Source organism: Festucalex cinctus, chromosome 2 (genome assembly GCF_051991245.1).
Source record: "Festucalex cinctus isolate MCC-2025b chromosome 2, RoL_Fcin_1.0, whole genome shotgun sequence".
Lineage (NCBI taxonomy): Eukaryota > Metazoa > Chordata > Actinopteri > Syngnathiformes > Syngnathidae > Festucalex > Festucalex cinctus.
The window spans coordinates 29,241,033-29,259,122 of NC_135412.1; the positions used below are offsets into that span (position 1 = coordinate 29,241,033).

At 39.4% G+C, this 18,090-nt stretch overlaps 4 protein-coding genes across 5 annotated transcripts in view; 2 read left to right on the top strand and 2 right to left on the bottom strand.

Moving 5' to 3' along the window:
- The window catches only part of LOC144014465 (gap junction alpha-3 protein-like), a 13,260-nt gene extending 8,474 nt beyond the window's left edge, over positions 1–4,786 (bottom strand). The window contains exons 1-4 of one of the 2 annotated variants that reach the window (XM_077514379.1): positions 4,480–4,786; positions 2,417–2,478; positions 533–605; positions 34–124 (exon numbers count right to left, since the gene is read on the bottom strand). In XM_077514379.1, coding sequence (XP_077370505.1) covers positions 34–102 — 69 coding nt within the window. In that variant the 5' untranslated portion in view covers positions 103–124; positions 533–605; positions 2,417–2,478; positions 4,480–4,786. The remainder of the gene's footprint in view (positions 1–33; positions 125–532; positions 606–2,416; positions 2,479–4,479) is intronic. The other variant, XM_077514378.1, reaches the window with a different exon arrangement.
- A 1,620-nt stretch (positions 4,787–6,406) lies between these two features.
- On the top strand, positions 6,407–8,154 carry sap18 (Sin3A-associated protein). Its single transcript, XM_077515393.1, has 4 exons — positions 6,407–6,625; positions 7,045–7,154; positions 7,648–7,770; positions 7,849–8,154. Exons 1-4 carry the CDS (start codon positions 6,554–6,556, stop codon positions 8,003–8,005), a joined length of 462 nt encoding a protein of 153 aa, XP_077371519.1. The 5' UTR covers positions 6,407–6,553; the 3' UTR covers positions 8,006–8,154.
- A 526-nt stretch (positions 8,155–8,680) lies between these two features.
- Positions 8,681–12,229, top strand: rtraf (RNA transcription, translation and transport factor). The gene is made up of 8 exons (XM_077514354.1): positions 8,681–8,884; positions 9,520–9,644; positions 9,808–9,907; positions 10,213–10,290; positions 10,382–10,470; positions 10,561–10,629; positions 11,681–11,729; positions 11,825–12,229. Exons 1-8 carry the CDS (start codon positions 8,824–8,826, stop codon positions 11,977–11,979), a joined length of 726 nt encoding a protein of 241 aa, XP_077370480.1. The 5' UTR covers positions 8,681–8,823; the 3' UTR covers positions 11,980–12,229.
- Positions 12,217–18,090, bottom strand: part of nid2a (nidogen 2a (osteonidogen)) — a 57,206-nt gene continuing 51,332 nt past the window's right edge. Inside the window, exons 53-56 of the mRNA XM_077514353.1 lie at positions 14,598–14,755; positions 14,261–14,384; positions 14,067–14,179; positions 12,217–12,826 (exon numbers count right to left, since the gene is read on the bottom strand). Coding sequence (XP_077370479.1) covers positions 12,816–12,826; positions 14,067–14,179; positions 14,261–14,384; positions 14,598–14,755 — 406 coding nt within the window. The 3' untranslated portion in view covers positions 12,217–12,815. The remainder of the gene's footprint in view (positions 12,827–14,066; positions 14,180–14,260; positions 14,385–14,597; positions 14,756–18,090) is intronic.

Here is an 18,090-nt window from a genome sequence, read left to right on the forward strand (position 1 = left end):
ACATAGAACGGTCTTGGGTCATCAATCGGTTACCTTTCCTATCACAGTGGAGTGTTCCTGAGCGTTCTCCAGCAGTCGCCCCAGAAAGCTCCAGTCACCCATGCTTCACTCGCTTTTTTTCAACCTGGAGAAAAATTACTCCGTAGTAAGCATACTGGATAGGGGTTCAACAAGCTCAGATTGTTTGTAGTCAATGCTAAGAATCATCATCAGGGTAGGTCATTCCTCATGTCATTGTTCTTTGGGGACATTTTATGTATAAAGTACTCGTGATATGGGTACTTGGTATTGGTATCAGTGACGACTCGAGTTGAGTACTTGTACTGGTTTCGCTCTGAAAAAGTGTTATCGAACATCCCTAGTTCAGGCACGTTCATGTCACGATGCGACACAAATACGAGGGTGGTTATTTACTGATTAGCATAGTGTGTTCAGGCTAATATTGCTCAGAAGCAAGTCATCAATTCAAAAGTACGCAATGCCACATAACCGCGGCACGGAAGTTATTGCAGAGGTGGTAGTAAGTCACAACCTGTGTGTTGCAGGTAAGGCAAACAAGTTTCAAACAGGTCCAAAGTTACGGTGGCAAAACTCCAGCATGTCAACTGAAACAAATTTCAAGCATGGTGAGTCATCAGTACTTGATTTGAGTCGATCATACAAAATCTCAATTAAAAATGACATTGAAGTGATGATCATTTTTTTGTGTGCTTTTACAATTATAAAAGCAAAATGAAAAATAATTTAGAGTATGAAATAAAATGTATATGTTCTCATATTATGGGAAAAGAACTATGTAAAATATGTTTCTTCTTTTCTAACATGTCTGTATGTTTACAGCTACAACATGAACTGTGATGATAAATATAGAAATATGCTTTCGATACAGGATTAAACATATCACCAGATTTAAAAATTATATTTGTTGTTTTATATAATCTTTGCACGTTGTCAATCTGTGACATTCAGTACATTACATTGCATTACCTGCGTTTCTGCCACATCAAATATGGCGAACACGCTCTATCATCGAGGTTCATGCCTAAACTTATGCGTTCACAAACATTTTTCTAATTGTAAAGTTTACAGTTTCAATCTCCGTATTGCTATCATCTCAATGTCTTATTGCTGCGCTGCAAAACTGACTTGAAAATTAGTTCATGTTCAAGCAACTGAACATTGTAACTAAATTGTGAAGTTAGCTTACATTCTTCAAGTTAGATGTCATAGTTAGAGTGTTGTTTGTCTTGTCTTGTCAGGTTTGATCAAAAACATCATCTTTGAATGCTAAATTCAAATGTCATCATTTTGAGATGGCCTCAGTGCTCCGCTGATGGTTGAGCGAAATGCTAGCTGGATGTTTTCTTGGGGCATTTTGTCGTTTTGTTTACAATAAAGCTCATTGTCAGCTTATTGTTTGTTTGTTTGTTTGTTTGTTTGTTTGTTTGTTTGTTTGTTTGTTTGTTTGTTTGTTTTCAGTTTAGCGTCTGTATTTACACGGGTACAGGAGGGGATTTGAAAGATTTCATTGACCGCTGACGTGAGGATTTAAGGCTGCTAGCTTGTTAGCTCGGTCACCTGCATTAGCGGGTGCCTTTTTCGATGGCCGCATTTGCGTTTTTGTAAATGAGTCTTATTTGGAAAGCATGTGGGTACACTCTAGTGGTACACGAGACGATCTCTGCCCAAGTACATTTCATGTGTATTTAAATGGTGAATTCATTGCATTTGAATGAAATCTGTAAGAACAGTTTGTTTTTAAACATTTATTCAGCTAGAATTAACTTTGCTTCTGCAATATGTTCATTTTAAACTTTATCATTTTATAGTGGCTTACAACAATATTACATGTAGCTAGCTATTTATTAAGTAGGCTAGTACTTTGGTGTAAAATGTTTGACAACAGAATTACAGAAAACAAACCTGATTTTTTTTCTGAAATGGTGTGGAGTAGTGGAATGAAATACATTTTTGTTTGTGTTATCATTAATCAGGGTTATGCAATAATTACTTGAGTGTCACTTTGTAAAGGGTGCTACTTGACTTTATATTTGGCAACCAACTTACATGATCGTCAAAATTCAAAACCCCTCGCTCTAGTAGAACCTGACAAGTTAATGATAATGAAAAACTCTTACTGACAATTATTGAATTTTAATAGTCTTACAATATGTTTTTGTAGTTGAGATTTGGAATGGCAGAGTATAGAATTGTAAAATCGAAAACGATAAAGCAAGATGAGGGTATTTATGAACTTACTGAAAGTATCTACCATCCTGGTTTAATTATGAAAATGAATTGGTTGTGGAATTTTGCCCCAAATCAACTGCCTCTCTTTGAGATGAACTAGGTCAGGCATGTTGTTGTTCATTTTGTTTGGAATCAGTCGAATACGGCTAAAACGAGCAAAACTTACTAAAATATCGTTGCGTTGCCAGTGATAAATCCATCGACTAGAAAGCAGAAGAAAATGGATATCTGGAAAGGAGGGAAAAAAAAATACACAATCAGTTCATTTGCGTACAAACGAAATTCCAAATATTTTTAGAAAATAAAAGTATGGGAATCTGGTCTTTACATTTCCCCACGTATGCTCATTTGGCGAACAATTCACCAATTAACATTAACGCATACTACCTTCAGATCAACTTTATACACCAGACGTGACATGTGATCATTTGCAAGAATTTGTGCGTGTGCGTGCGCGCGCCGCAGGGCCGGCTGGCCGCTGGACAATGGCCGGCCATCTGTGGGAAGTGAATGAGTGGATAACAGGTTGTCCCTGTTGAATGCTGGACTCATCACATCCCAGGAATGCTGAGGAGGGCAAATGTTTGCCTGGGATCAACTGATATTCACAAACACACATACACACACTCGCACACACACTTACAGCAGCCTACTCTACTACAGTATGTCTAATCCACCAAATTGTCAGAGGTTGACCAAGGCTTCCACAATGTATTTTGTTTATACAGTAGGGTTTTGCTGCTTGTTAGTCAGCAAGACTGCACAAAAACGACAAACGACAATTTCAGGAATAATGCATGAATCTAAATATTAAGGAGCTAAGAATCTCAAGATGCAAGAATGAAAGGTTACGTAAGCAAAGGAATTAAATATCAAATTATTTTAAGATATTTGGTAAAAGACAAACATTAAGAGGAACCTCAAAAAAGTAAAGTCTTAAAAAAAAAAAATCCACACCAGATGATGCAAATGTATCAGTGTGTATGGTTGGCTGATATAGCTTACTCTTAAAAATATATACATTTGCCCCTGATTGTGACTGATTTGCATACGGACATGTCCACGATCTGTTCACGTGACGAAATGCCACCCGCCCTGACGCATAATAGAGAAGCTGCCAGATGGACATTGTCCCAGCCGTGCCGTGCGCTATTGATGGCGCAGAGGTCTTTGTGCTCAAACAGTCAAATGGTTAACTCTTGGCCAACTGTTTGTGCCTCCCCCCAAAAAAACAAGCACGCCAAAAAAAAAAAAATTTAAAGATAATCAGCTGACCTCTCATTTTAACACTGGGTTCAACTTCGACTCACATGGAGGCACTGCACGTGCGCGTGTGACTGGGTCAGGTGCATTTTAAAGGATGGATGTAAATATGACAAGATTTTAGATGCAGAAGTTCTCTCATCTATTGCATACATAAAGCGCTGTGGGGTTATACAAAGTACTCTGATAGAAGAGTACTCGAAGATTAATATTCATTACTTAACTACTTAACAAATGATTACCGGTACATGTGATATGACACACGAAATAAAATTTGTGCACATCTATCCAATACAAGATGATTCGATACATATCTCCACACATGCGATATGATTCAAGGACAGATTATTTTAAACTGGACCTATTCTGTTCGATTCAATGGGATCACAAATCCGTTCAGTATGGTTTGATGCAATGAGTTTCTTGCTTTCATTTTATGATATGAACTTGTCAGCAGGGTGCCAGAAATGTACCATTTCCTTCTAAGGTTCAATATGGTTTTCGACACAAGGGTTCACTTTGAATGTGGAAAGATTCAGTTTGAATGTGGAAAGATTCGATTCGACTCGGTAGGATTACGGTTCGATTTGACATGGGGTATGATGCAATGACATTTTTGTTGTCATTTTACATACATTTGAATGAATTTGTCAGTACTGTAAATGTGCCATTCAATAAAAGACGATTCAATACGTATCGCGATGTAAATATATATATATATATATATATATATATATATATATATATATATATATATATATATATATATATATATATATATATGTATAATGCACTCAGGCCGTTCATAATTCTTCAACTTTTCTCCTAAGAGCTTGTGCAAAGTAACCCAAATCCGTGTTTTCCATCACCATGCCCAGAGAAGGGAGTCAACATGGGAGATGCCGGGTAACCCTCTCCGCCCCCGCCACTCTCCCACTTTGAACAAGAGCATCACTTTGCACCCACCTTCTTCCCACTCTCCTCCGAGCACATCTGCCCAAGCGAATCTTCTCCAATCTTTCTTCTCCCACAGGTGGGTAGGAGGCGACCACTCGTGGAGTAGGGGTGATGAGCAGTGGGGATGGAGGGGGTGGGGAAAGTGGGGTGGGGGGGCACAAAGAGAGAGAGAGAGACTGGCTGAAAGAGCAAGGGAGAGTTTAAATGAAACAAAAGAAGGAAGGAAGCAAGTCCAGTGTGAAGAAGGCGCGTGTGGAACGACGAGTCCCACCAAGGCCAAGCGCAGCGGCTGCGTCCCGCGTGGCCAAGGCCATCCGCCTCTGTCACATAGTGTGCCCCCGAGTAGGGGGTGCACGGGGTGGTGGGGGCTGTGGGGGGAGGTAGGGGTTTACTGTTGTGTGGCTAAGGGTGGGTGGCATGTGTGGTGGTGTGTAGGAGGGCGGAGTGAGTCCAAGCATGTGTGCACCCACATTTTTTTTTTTTTTTTTTTTTTTGTCTATCAAAAATCACTCATCCTTTTTCCTATTTAATTTCAAGTATTATTCGGACTAATTTTCCGATTCAAATCGGTTTTGCTTACACCGTGGTAAGTTAGCTAACCTGGGCTAATTTTTTTTTTGAGTGCATGAAAAACGAGCATTTAATTGTAATATCAGCCACATTGTGACGATTAACGAAAGTCATTTTGTTACCTTTTGCAAATAACTTTTGCTTACCCACAACAAGGACGACTGTTGATTCCGTGTGAGAGGACAGTGAGGCTTGTCGAGTCAGCAGAATGTTTCATTCGCTAGTTAGAACCAATGCAAAAGATGATCATGTCCTCGTTCAAACTCAACAGTTTGACAGACATTGAATCATAGGACACGCTTCTTCCAGGGGTACATCAAGGACACACAGTATGGCATTGACAACCATGATTTTGGGCTTTTCAGTGGTCACTTTTTTCACAAACTGAGATTCTATCACATGGCTAAAATTAGGGTATTAAAGTGGCTAAGAAAGACTTTTTTGTTGTTGTTGAAAACTTGGGTGTGCTGGTCTGGAGCCTTTCCCAGCTTTCTTGGGGAGAGAGGTGGGGTAAACCCTGAACTGGTCGCCTGCCAGTGGCAGGGCAAGAAAAACAACTATTCACTCACATTCACACCCATGGACAATTTAGAGCAGGGGTGGCCAAGTTCGGTCCTCGAGAGCCCCTATCCAGCCTGTTTTCCATGTTTCTTTCCACTAACACACCTGATTCATGATCTGGATCGTTATCAGGCTTCTGCAAAGCTTGCTGATGAGCTGATCAATAGATTCAGCTGCGGTGAAGGAGGGAGACAACAGGCTGAATAGGGGCTCTCGAGGACCGAACTTGGCCACCCCCTGATTTAGAGTCTTCAATTAATCTACCATGCATTGGGAAAGTGGGAAGAAAGCAGAGAAAACCCACACAGACTCAGGGAGAACATTTAAACTCCACTTGGGAAGGCCGGAGACCAGAAGTGAACCCACGGCCGTCACACACTACAGTGCAGTCCATCATACATATATAAATGTGTTATTAGGTGTAAATGTTATATGTATTTTTGTTCCAAAATTCTGTGTCACTTTTGCACTAAATGTTCATTGTAAATAAATGTAACGTCATATGTTGTTTCTCCATGCTTTTGTCATTGACTAACTGTTCCAAAAGGAGAATGGACGGCATACATTTTCCATTTCCACTCAATGATTGCTAATAAGTATGCAACTTCAATATCTCTAATTCACTGAGTACAATAATTAATAACCGCATAAATGTAAACGCCAATACGACTTCTTGAAAAGAAACGTAACTTTCGCACTACCTTGGACTTCTCAATAGGATGGTAATGACCGTCACAACATGGCGGCCGCTCTGACGCATTGAAGGAAAGACGAAGGAGCGGATTCAGCCATGACGACCCCGAAACGGCAGAGGGCGCAAAGTTGCCGACTAAGAAACGGAAACAGTGTCGCCGGCTTTGTTCGTGCAGAACTTGGCGACGAATCCATCCAAACAAGGCGCTGGAAAGGTCCGATAAACTGCACAAATTAAGCAGTTTAAACGAATCGAACAATGGCTCTTGAATCGCGTATAACACAGGAAGAAATCAAGAAGGAGACAGAGAAGCCAATCGACAGAGAAAAGGTATATCTTGTAGCGCATGGGCGACTCGTGTTAGCTGTTAGCAAAAAAGCTAACTAATGTGCTTTTCTCTGTAACTGAGTGTATTTCAAATCTCGGGACACGTCAAGCGTGTTACTCGTGTTCAAAATGTTATTCTTGCCCCGCAAGAACTACAAATACAAATTATGTCAACATGTTTGATGTACTTACTGTATATAAATTTTAAGGGATAATGTTAAATGAAATGGTTGTGATGAAAGATTTTTCAGGTATTTAAAATGATCAATTTTAAATTGCTAGCATACTGTACAGATACATTATGTAATCTTTATTTTACAAAATGATTTTCTCTATTTTAGGATGAATGGTTTCTGGGAATGTATCTACCAAAATCAAATGTTTTTAATGTTAACAGGGTTTTATAAACTTGTCTGTCACAGACTTGTCCCCTTCTGCTGCGAGTTTTCACCACCAACAATGGTCGACACCACCGACAAGATGAATTTGCCCGTGGCAATGTTCCCTCCAGTGAGCTGCAGATATATACATGGTGAGACTGCAATAATTAGTCATAGTATATATATATATATATATATATATATATATATATATATAAATTGTTGAAAGCAAACTCTTTGCCTCACACCTTCGCAGAAATATTTTTTCTTCACGGACTACTCGGAAGTTGATAAGATGCCTGCGAGCCAGTAGTGAAGTGTCTGTAAAGGACAGAAAATATCATAATTTCACACTTAGCTCAGAAACAAAGTGTAATGCGTACTCCTACAGCATGTGTGTGATTGATGTTAGCAAATACAATGTAAATATATCAGGCCACCCATGTTAATTATCGGGCCATTTGGCTGCATGTCATTTGTAACCTCAAAATGTTATGTCAGGAATCAGGATGGTAGCCTCTTGACAAGTAATGCAACTTTCCCCAACCAACAGCAGGGCAGAAAGGACTTCTTTTTTTTTTCCCTTCCCCCCACCAAGGTTGCTACAGCTGTGACACCTTTTTTTGATGTGTGTGTTTGTTCCAGGATGGACGCTACTCTGCGGGAGCTGACCAGTCTCGTGAAGGAAGTGTATCCAGAGGCCAGGAAAAAAGGAACCCATTTCAGTTTTGCCATCGTCTACCTTGACCTCCGTGGGAAAATTTATCGGTTAGTGCCACAGCACCACCTCATATGCTAGCTTACTGTTGTGCTAAAAATGTCCCTTTCCCACCCCTCATCTTTTAGCTTTAAAGACATTGGCAATACGGTGTCTGGCAAGAAGTGTGCCGACGACTCCATGACACTGCAGTCTCAGCGCTTCCAGATTGGAGACTATTTGGACATCGCCATCACGCCTCCCAACAGAGCCCAACCACTTGGACCACGCATGAGGCCATTTTGAGCGAATACTTTCTTGACAAATACGCAAACCCGCCCTCTTTGTTATTGTTGATTTTATTTTTATTTTATTTTATTTTTTTAATCAAGTCATTTTTTTCCCCTTATCTTGTACAGTATGATGTTCAATAAACGTTTTTCCCGCCTTTTGAATGTTGTTTGTTTCTCTGGTGTTAGTAAAAAAAATATATATATATAGATACATACAAGTACTGGGACTGACTGCATGGACTGAAAAAAAACCCAATACGTATGGCATTGGATTAGTTTAAACTTTTTTTATGCATATGGGCAAGTTAGTTTTTGTTCAATAAGCATAACAGCTAACTAGGTTAACTTGTACCCGAGCTTGAACAAAAAGTCTTAACATTAGCATTGGTTTGCAACCATGTTACTGGTAGAGTACTAACGTTCATTGTGTAGGATTTATTCAGCAATGTTTTTTTAAACGTTTTCCAGGTACGTCAATAAAACAAACAGTGACATTATTTTATGAAGTGTACCATTGGTTGAGCTGGTTATGTATGGTTATAACCTCCCCCCCTTTTTTAAACCATCAAACATTAATTTTTTCATTCAAAAATAGTGCTGCATGACCTATTACGAGTTTCTGTGTTTCAGTGCAGCCCCAAATTCATGTGGTGGCGGTAATGCACAATTAGGCTAGTTTGCCAACGGGAAATACGCACCACAGAAGAAGACGGAAGCCGCAACGGGACAGCAGGCCATGCGCATGCGTGCCTTCGTGAGACAGCAAGAGGCATTAGCTCTCAAACGTCACAATCGTATTTTTACTGCAGAAGTCTGACGCCACACGTAGTAATGTTTAGGAGAAAACTAACCGCCTTAGACTATCATAGTCCGGATGGATTCGACTGTGCAGGTAAGACAAATTCGACAATTCACCGCTCTAGTAGAAAGACTGTCTCGCTATAGTGACGTTTCCACCCTCACTGCTGTATAACATTTCTGGACACTAGCATGTTTTTAGTGGGACACAACTGTGGACTGTCTGACACAAGTACTTCCAATTAAATACATTTAGCGCTTCACTAGTAGTACATGACAGTAGCCCGTAGATGTCTAGTACAGTACATTGTTTTACCTCTCTAGTAGAAACATGCAGTTGTTCTACTAGTGCGCCCTAGTTGGCCTACTAGTTTGCAGAAATGTCATGCAGTTGTGGGAAAAAAAATATGGTCTAATATTGTAATGTGTATACAATTTAAAAATAAAGCAGTGTGTGGTGGTTAAAAATGAGCCCTAAATTAATATTACCGACAACTACTAGTGCACTATTTTGCCTCACTAGGTATGAACATGTAATGCAAATGCACCCTAGTCATTTTACTAGTGCACAGAGTTGTCCATGTACTACGTACATGCAGTTTGTCCTCACTCATAAGGACACGAATAAACGTTCAAACAGCTTGCCGTTGCAGTACATTTAAATCCAAGAACACGAGGTTTTTAACGCAGTACTCCAAAACATCGACACCACGGATGTCTTTTCCTCAGATGAGACCCAGTTCAGGAACTTTGTAGTGTGGCTGGAGGACCAGAAGATTCGACACTACAAGATTGAAGACCGAGGCAACCTGCGAAACATCCCCAGTTCGGACTGGCCCAAAGCATACCAGAAGGTGAGTTCGTCTAACCGGCCCCAAGAAGATCCAGTACAAGAGCTGTATCATAAATTACGATACAGTGTACACTTTGCAATGTGCTGGAGTTTGTTTTTAATGTATTTTGCTACTCACATCTATAAACCACAAAATGTTCATTAATTGGATTATTTTTGTGCAGTATTTGCAAGACGTCAACTGTCCGTTTGGAACGTCTGAGCGAGCGGAGGCAGTGGACTGGCTGCTAGGCTTGGCTGTGCGATACGAATATGGAGACAATGGTAGGAGGGCAGCAGACGTTTGTGTGTTCCTTGTCATGCAGCGGTTTGTCAATAGATGGCGCCATAGGAAAAAGGATTCACTTGTCAACAAGCTATGACGGTACATGATGATTCCATTGAAGACACCAGCCCTTAGAAAAAGTTAGGGGTATTTAATATTTTTTTAGAATTAACCAAAAACATATAAAAAATGTTTTTAATATAATGGCTATGAATGATATGCTGGTTTTCCTATTAATCATCAGCCCAGTCCCAATTCACTATTGTGTGACTAGTGTATGATTGTGTTGTATGTCTCCCCCTAGTGGACAAGTACAGAAACTGTCCACCGCTGGCCTCCAGCGGTAGCACGGCGACGACAGACCCTCTCATCAATCTCGACAGTAAGCATCACAACAGGACACTTGTTGCCCTTTCTCCAAACGTTCTTGTGGGTGAACCGATGTTTTTTTGCGACGTTTTTGTGTGACTCAGGTGACTCGCCAGATTTCAAAGCGGGCGTGCTTGCCCTGGCCAACATCCTCAAGATACAGCGGCATGACGATTACCTGGTGATGCTCAAGGTGAGGTTGAATGCGCACACCACGCTATTTCATTTCATTGAATGGGATCTTTCTCTCTCTTTTTTTTTTTTTTTCTGGTCCACCTGAAAGGCCATTCGTATCCTCATCCAAGAACGTCTTTCACCAGAGGCCATCGCTAAAGCGAGCAATAGCAGAGAGGTAAGCACAATGACAGACCAATCTGGAGGCCATTAAGTTTATGTTGCCTTTTCATGTTTTTGCTAGAATTTGCTAAAAATGGAGTAGTTCCATCCTCAACAAATGCTAAAGAGCATTAATACGTTACTCTGGACAAAAAGACAATCATTATTATGCCTTCATTTGCCACACTTCTACGTTCACATTTCTCAGTAGATTCAAAACATTTTAACTTGTGATTTACAAATGTCAGGACCCGTTAGGAATTACTTTCTAAATTCCAAAATATCTCAGTTTTCAAATTCAAGAGATAGTTTACTTATTTGCCTCTAGTTCCACATGTTTTGACCAATTCAAACTATTCAGTTTATTTTTTGACACGTTCTCAAAATTCCAATTTCTACAATAAAATCGCTCAAAAAAGATATTTGACATATTCTTCTTCTCCTTCCATATATCTTGACTTTTTCAAAACATTCAAACTTTTAAATCTCAAATTCTACATGTCAACAATTTGTTTTTAATTAGTTCAACATTTTTTATTTTATTCTTTTAAAAAGAAATGAAAGGGGACAGAAAGAAGTGAAACTTGTGATATCGGTACCTAATAAAAAAAAAAAATAATAATAATAATAAAATAACAATAATAATAATCAACACAAAATAAATGATGGTAATCAGTCAAGATGCTATCATGGTAACAATTTAAAAAATGATTCAAAAGCATGACCTTGTGCTCTATATATTTTCTTTTCCACTGATTGAGATTTTATTAAAAAAAATTAAAAATACAAATGGACTGAGATGATTTAGTTTTATAAACCAGATTGTTCCACAAACTGACACCTTGGGTTAAATACATAATTATTTTTGTTTTGTTCTGTATTTAGGTTTGGAAAAATTTGGTTCCTCTTATTTTGTACTCACGTTCCCTTTTTTAAGTTTCATTTGCATGTTTGACATGACAATTAATTTATCAGTGTTTCAGTTGAGCTTTTCAATCACAATTTCACAATGTTTACTTTACACTTAAATTTTTAAGGCAGTAAATGTCTTCTCTCCTTGTATTCAGGGTGTCCCAGTATCCTTAGACAAGCACATCTTGGGTTTTGATACTGGTGGTGAGTATCTTTATTTTTGCCAGTATTAATGTCATCGCATGCTTTGTATGTTTGCATGGAAGAACAATGTATAAAAAATGTTGCCTCCTCACTAGATGCCACGCTGAACGAAGCCGCTCAAATCCTGCGTCTGCTGCACATCGAGGAGCTGAGAGAGCTTCAGACCAGGATCAACGAAGCCATCGTAGCAGTCCAGGCCGTCATTGCCGACCCAAAAACAGACCACAGGCTGGGCAAGGTCGGCAGATGAAGACCACGAAGAAGTTCTGGTGGACTGGAGTTATTATTTGAAAGCTTGTGGTTGACATCCTTTTTCTTCGATGTGACACTTTTTTTGTGCACATTGCTTTTTTCCATTTTACAAAGACTTTGTTTCATATTGATACAGCCATTTGTTCCGATTTAGAAAGTGGCACTTTTGACTAATTTGCTTCTTGTTCCCCTTTCGTGTGCTTCCACAGAGCTGCAAATTTAAAAAATAAATGAGTCCAGTACCAAAACACTTTTTAATGTTATAAATATCACATCTTATAAAGAGGGAAAAAACGATCAGGTGGCGAGTGACTATTAGTGGTGCAGGGAAATGTTGGCATACATTGAGCTGCTGCATTCTGACACAGTGGAGGGAAGCCTTCATGATTGTAATCTGATTACATTCCTCAGTTTGGATTGGCTGGTTCCACATATTTCCTGTCTTCATGCTATGTTAAATTGAGTTCATCAACTGCTGCAAAGTAACTTGGCGTGTTGGGTGCAGCGGTTTTACAGCTCTTCACTGCTTAAACACAAATTTTAAAATGTGATATTATTCTTAGGCTTTGGTGACTACAAAAACAAACTTGTATAAAAATTTTAAAAAATCAGAAAAAAAACAAAAAACAAATGAGGTACAAAACAAATGTCCAAAACATTTAATGTGCGGTTATATCTTGGAGGGGGTGGGTGGGGGTTGATCCACAGGAAGCCGCATCCCTTTGGGAGCAACCTTTTCCTCCGACGGACACCGGGAGGGCTCGTCACACCCCCGGCTCAAAAATGGCCCCAGAACTTTAGCACCAAAGGACCATGTGGCTTGCCATTCTGCTGTTAATGATTCCCTGATGCACACAACACAACATTTTTGCAGTTGTTCACAAGATGCCAGATTTGATACCCATCACATTTGCAAGGTGAGATCAAAAACTCATAAATGCATCCCCATTATTCCTCTGACAAAAATCTTCCGAAGGTGTAAAGCAGCCTAAACAACTCACATCCTGAACAAACGACACCCAACCACTTGACTCAAGCGTGTGTTGAACAATAACAGCTTTTAAGCCATGCAGCGTGTTTCAAAGCTGTCGTGCTCACAATTACACCATACAACATCTTTTGAAGCGGCCTACTGTTATTACAGCTTTAGCCAGTGTCAAGTATACATGACATTGTGTGAGTGTGTGATAGTTGGTGTGGGGGGTGGGGGGGTTAGCAAGTTACCATCCTGTCTTTAGAGTGAGACTTCGTACTTTACAGGCGTTTATATCAGTGTATCAAAAGACACCAGCGAACGCATTCTTTATTTTCATGGACTGCAAGTAGCATTAACCTTGAAATGTTTCATCACTGGATGACACAATTGGATGGCATTGATTTAGTCATTCATCACTACAGGCACCCGAAAGAAAAAAAAAACTGACAATGTGGTAGATGAGATTAATTGGACCTGGCATATAGTTACAGAACCGTTACTTCACTTAATTTGTCTAAAAATTTTGACAGCAAAGTGATGCTTTCAGGTACGCGTTTAATACATTTTCCCATTTTAAATCAACAGAAATGCTTTTTTTTTTTGTGCTTTTTTTAAAAATGTATTTTATGTTTTTTAATCAGGGAAATAGCACTCAATAATATTGTACTATATAAAGTAATGACATTAGTTAATGAAAAATAATTCAACCATTTTTGTCACACTTTGTTTCAATTAAATATTGCGCTGCTCCTGGCATTTGCACATTGGCCATTCAGCAGAATAGTACCGACATATGGATATAAATGAAGATCAGAAATTTTAGTCGCTCCTCACTGAAGATAAAGAATATATGCCTGTGAGTATAGTCATACTATCTGTCCACATTTATTTGCAAAACAGTTGTGTCCAAATATCCATTTTAATACTTCCACTATCGATGCTAGGTACTATCAAAGTGTTTTGTATTGCGTGTTAGCATTAAGCTAGGTGACTTCAAGGCTATGCTATGCATTTGTTTTAAATACAAAAGGTGGAATTTTGTTTCCCTGTCCAGCACCTTTGTACAATAAAGCAAAGAACTGTGGAGGTGACTGCTTATACCATCTTACCTGATAGACAGTGGGGTGCTGCTATGGCGATGCCATACAGGTGAGACCTCTGCTCCGGCAAATACTCGTCAGTGAGCTTACCGCTGTCTTTGCTGACTGTGATCACACCGTCCCTGTGATGAAGAGTCGAAGCAGCAACATTTCTAGTTGAGCCAAGTTCACCGATACAATTCCAAATAAACGAAGATGCTCACCTCCTCCAGTCAGTGTAGTAGAAGTGGTTTCTGTGGAAAATCATGCTAAACGGGTAGTTGAGGTTCGGGTTTATTACTCTCCGCCCTGACCCGTCTGGGAATATACACTCTAACCGCTTAGTACCTGACACAGAGAGACGACAAACCAACCATATTGTTTAGTTTTAGTGCAGCTATAAAGCACAGTTATCTATGCATAATAAATTGATGTTGTTTATAGTAATACAGATAAATGTGTTAAATAATACATGGTGAATAGAAAAAAACAATAGCATCTTCAATCACAATATTAAGAACAAAAATGCAAATGGATCAGCCTCCCAGGTGTTTTGTTTACCTGCATCGGCCCAGCAGATGTGCCCCGAAGAAAAATCGTACGTCAGCGCGTTGGGCAAACCGATCCCGTCAGAAACCACCACCCAGCGGTTCTGACCATCCACGGACGCGCTTTCAATCTTGGGGGCCTCTCGATTCCAGTCGGTCCAGTACAGAGAACTGAAAAGGGCACAGGATGGTTTGGATTGGATCATGGATGAGTCGTTACTCCAGATAGACAACAGCAAGTGTTAACAAAAGTGAAATAAAACATTGTGGAAAATGCTTCTTAGTTAGCAGCAGGTGTTCATAATAGTTCAAGGAGGGTAATGAACCAGGGTTATATTTTTTCATTTTTCATAATTAAAATTGTGCTTTTTATTGAACATTTTATTTAAAAAAAGATCGCAGTATTGTAAAAAAAAAAAAAAAAAAAAGCTCATACTAAAAGAAGCACAATATTGTGCTTTTGTACACAACAGCAATGCATATAAACCACCTACAATCTCTAATAACAATACTGAGGCACTTACTTGCTAATGCAAGCACACATTGATCGCTTCACAAGCAAATTAGGTTCCCCTTCATCTGACAATTAGCATAGAGTTTAAACATCCATCCATCCATTTTCTTGACCGCTTATTCCTCACAAGGGTCGGGGGGGGTGCTGGCGCCTATCTCAGCTGGCTCTGGGCAGTAGGCGGGGGACACCCTGGACTGGTTGCCAGCCAATCGCACGGCACACAGAGACAAACAACCATCCACACACTCACAAGCACACCTAGGGACAATTCGGAGCGCCCAATTAACCTGCCATGCATGTCTTTGGAATGTGGGAGGAGACCGGAGTACCCGGAGAAGACCCACGCGGGCACGGGGAGAACATGCAAACTCCACCCAGGAAGGTCCGAGCCTGGACTCGAACCGGAGACCTCAGAACTGGGAAGCGGACGTGCTAACCACTCGACTACCGTGCCGCCCAGAGTTTAAACAAAGAAGGCCAAAACATCCCTAATGAAAATTAAATTACACTAATAAACTAGCCAGTAGAGGGTGCTACAAACTGCCACTGCACAAATAATGGAAATCAACCTGACTTTTTTTTTTTTAACAGATGTGGTCCTGTTAAATATTGTGAACATGACGACGACGACGGTATTGTGGCAGTTTTAATATCACGATATCACGATATTGCCCTTATTGTTACATCCCTAGCTTGTAACTCAAAACAATTGCATCTGAAATCGTCTTTCCAAAGTGAAATGTAGATGTAATTAATATGTTCAGGCATCCTCCACCTCAAAATGTTTATTCTCAATAAGAAAAACAGCACTCGATGATATTGCACTTTATAAAAACATTATTAATCATTATATGTTGTGGTGTGTCCAACTTGGCCACCAGGGGGTGTTCTTTTCTTAATATATATATATATATATATATATATATATATATATATATATATATATATATATATATATATATATATATATATATATATATATATATATATTAGAGCTGTTAAACGATAAAAATTTTTAATCAGATTAATCACATTTTAGAATTTTGATTAATCATGATTAATCACTGACTTAAAAAGGCTTTTTTTTCCCCCCCAACACATTTTGCCCAATAAATTTGAAGCGTTTTTTCGACATTTAATGTTATGAGGACGTCTTCAAAAATTTATATATACTGCACATGCTCATCCTGCTTTTTCTAGTCAATTAATTATTTACATAATTTAAAATGGGAAAAAATGAACTAAGGCATATGTAAACATTGATTAAATGCTTTACTTTAATGCATGTAGTTATGTTTATTGCTCAAACTCCAACAGCTACCTTTAACGTAACCATCCACTGTCGGCTAAAAAGGATCATCTGCGGTCAAAATTAATAGTGTGTACACTAGTGTGTACTGTGTCTGTGGTAATACAATGATTAATGCGATAATTTTTTGTGATTAATTAATTAGTTAACGCTTTAACTTTGACAGCACGAATATATATATATATATATATATATATATATATATATATATATATATATATATATATACATATATATATATATATATATATATATATATATATATGTTCTTTTTCTGCAAAACTGCTGCTTATTGGAAAGCTAATTGAGTTCAAAGCAAAACAATTGGCAAATCTGAAGGTACCAGTGTACCAAAATTCATATTAGGCTATTGAAAGAGAGCGGAATCGTAAGACTTTTTTTGCACTCAACATTTCCATTCATGAGAATCTCCGGGTAGTCGGGAATAGAATGAGTTCAGTCAGCTAATCAAAAATGCTCAGTCAGTGGGATGATCACAGCTTCGGGCAGTGTGTGTGTGTGTGTGTGTGGGTGTGTGTGTGTGTGTGATGGGGGGGGTGCTGCTGCTTTGCTTTGCTTTTCATCATCAATGATGGTTTACATGTGACTAGTAAGTAACACACACCACATGTGCTATCAAGTTACAGTTTGTGGTGGTAAATCAGTTTGAAAAACAAGGTATTTCTGAGCAGATGTTTGTCTAAGAGTGTTTACGTTCGCATGGTTCATCATCATTTCATTGCTTTTTGGTTTTTCCCCCAGTCGTGTTTACGTGTGTTGGCACATTTGCGTTTATATGCGTGTAAGCGTGACAACAGACGCACGCTCCAAAATCAAAGAGCACAAGCTGGAACATAAGCGTACACATGTGAAGCAATAGTTGCCTGTGGTCTTTGGCTTTTGGTCAAGTGACGCACACACGCACGCATACACGCATACAGTTGGCCTGAGGTCGAAAAGCTGAACAGTTACAGACATTTTAAAGCTTTAGGATTTTACTTATTGCTGTTGTGTGTAATGAAGGATTACAACACACAAACACACATTCCTCCTCTTTCTATGCCACACGCGCACACATGTGCTGATGATCTGTGATTAGCTGCACTGATGAAAAGCAGATGTTATTCCTGAAAAGCTGACTGATGACGGCCTTGAGCTCGACTCTGTTCACGAGTCCTGGCGGCCGTCACTGAGAGAGAGCACTAAAATGTGCCGGTGTCTAACAGAGAGTAAACACGTTACTAAAAAAAGGCCAGTGATTGAATTTTTATCAGCTGGTGATGGACTCGTATGGAGGCCGCCGTGTCTCCAGTGTGGAACAAACCAGACTCAACAACATGTCAGCGCTAATAAATGACATGCAGGCCTTGCTGGTGCAAGTGGATCACCTCTGGGTTGCATCACTGCGGGGTTCTTGCTGGGGCGTAGGGCTCAATAATTAGGGATAGACCGGTTATCAGCTGGCCAATTATCGGCGTCGATTATTTGGCGTTTTGACAAATATCTTTTTCCGAATCTGAAAGCTGGTATCTCACTGAGCAGTGAATGCTTGCGAACGTAGCAAATGTTCGGTTTTCGTCAGGATTTGGAAGATGTTCACAGACAGTTTTTACTTGTAAACACATTGAACATATTCAGACAATTTTTCACTGCGAAGATCTTTTGAAACCTTTTACGAACTCT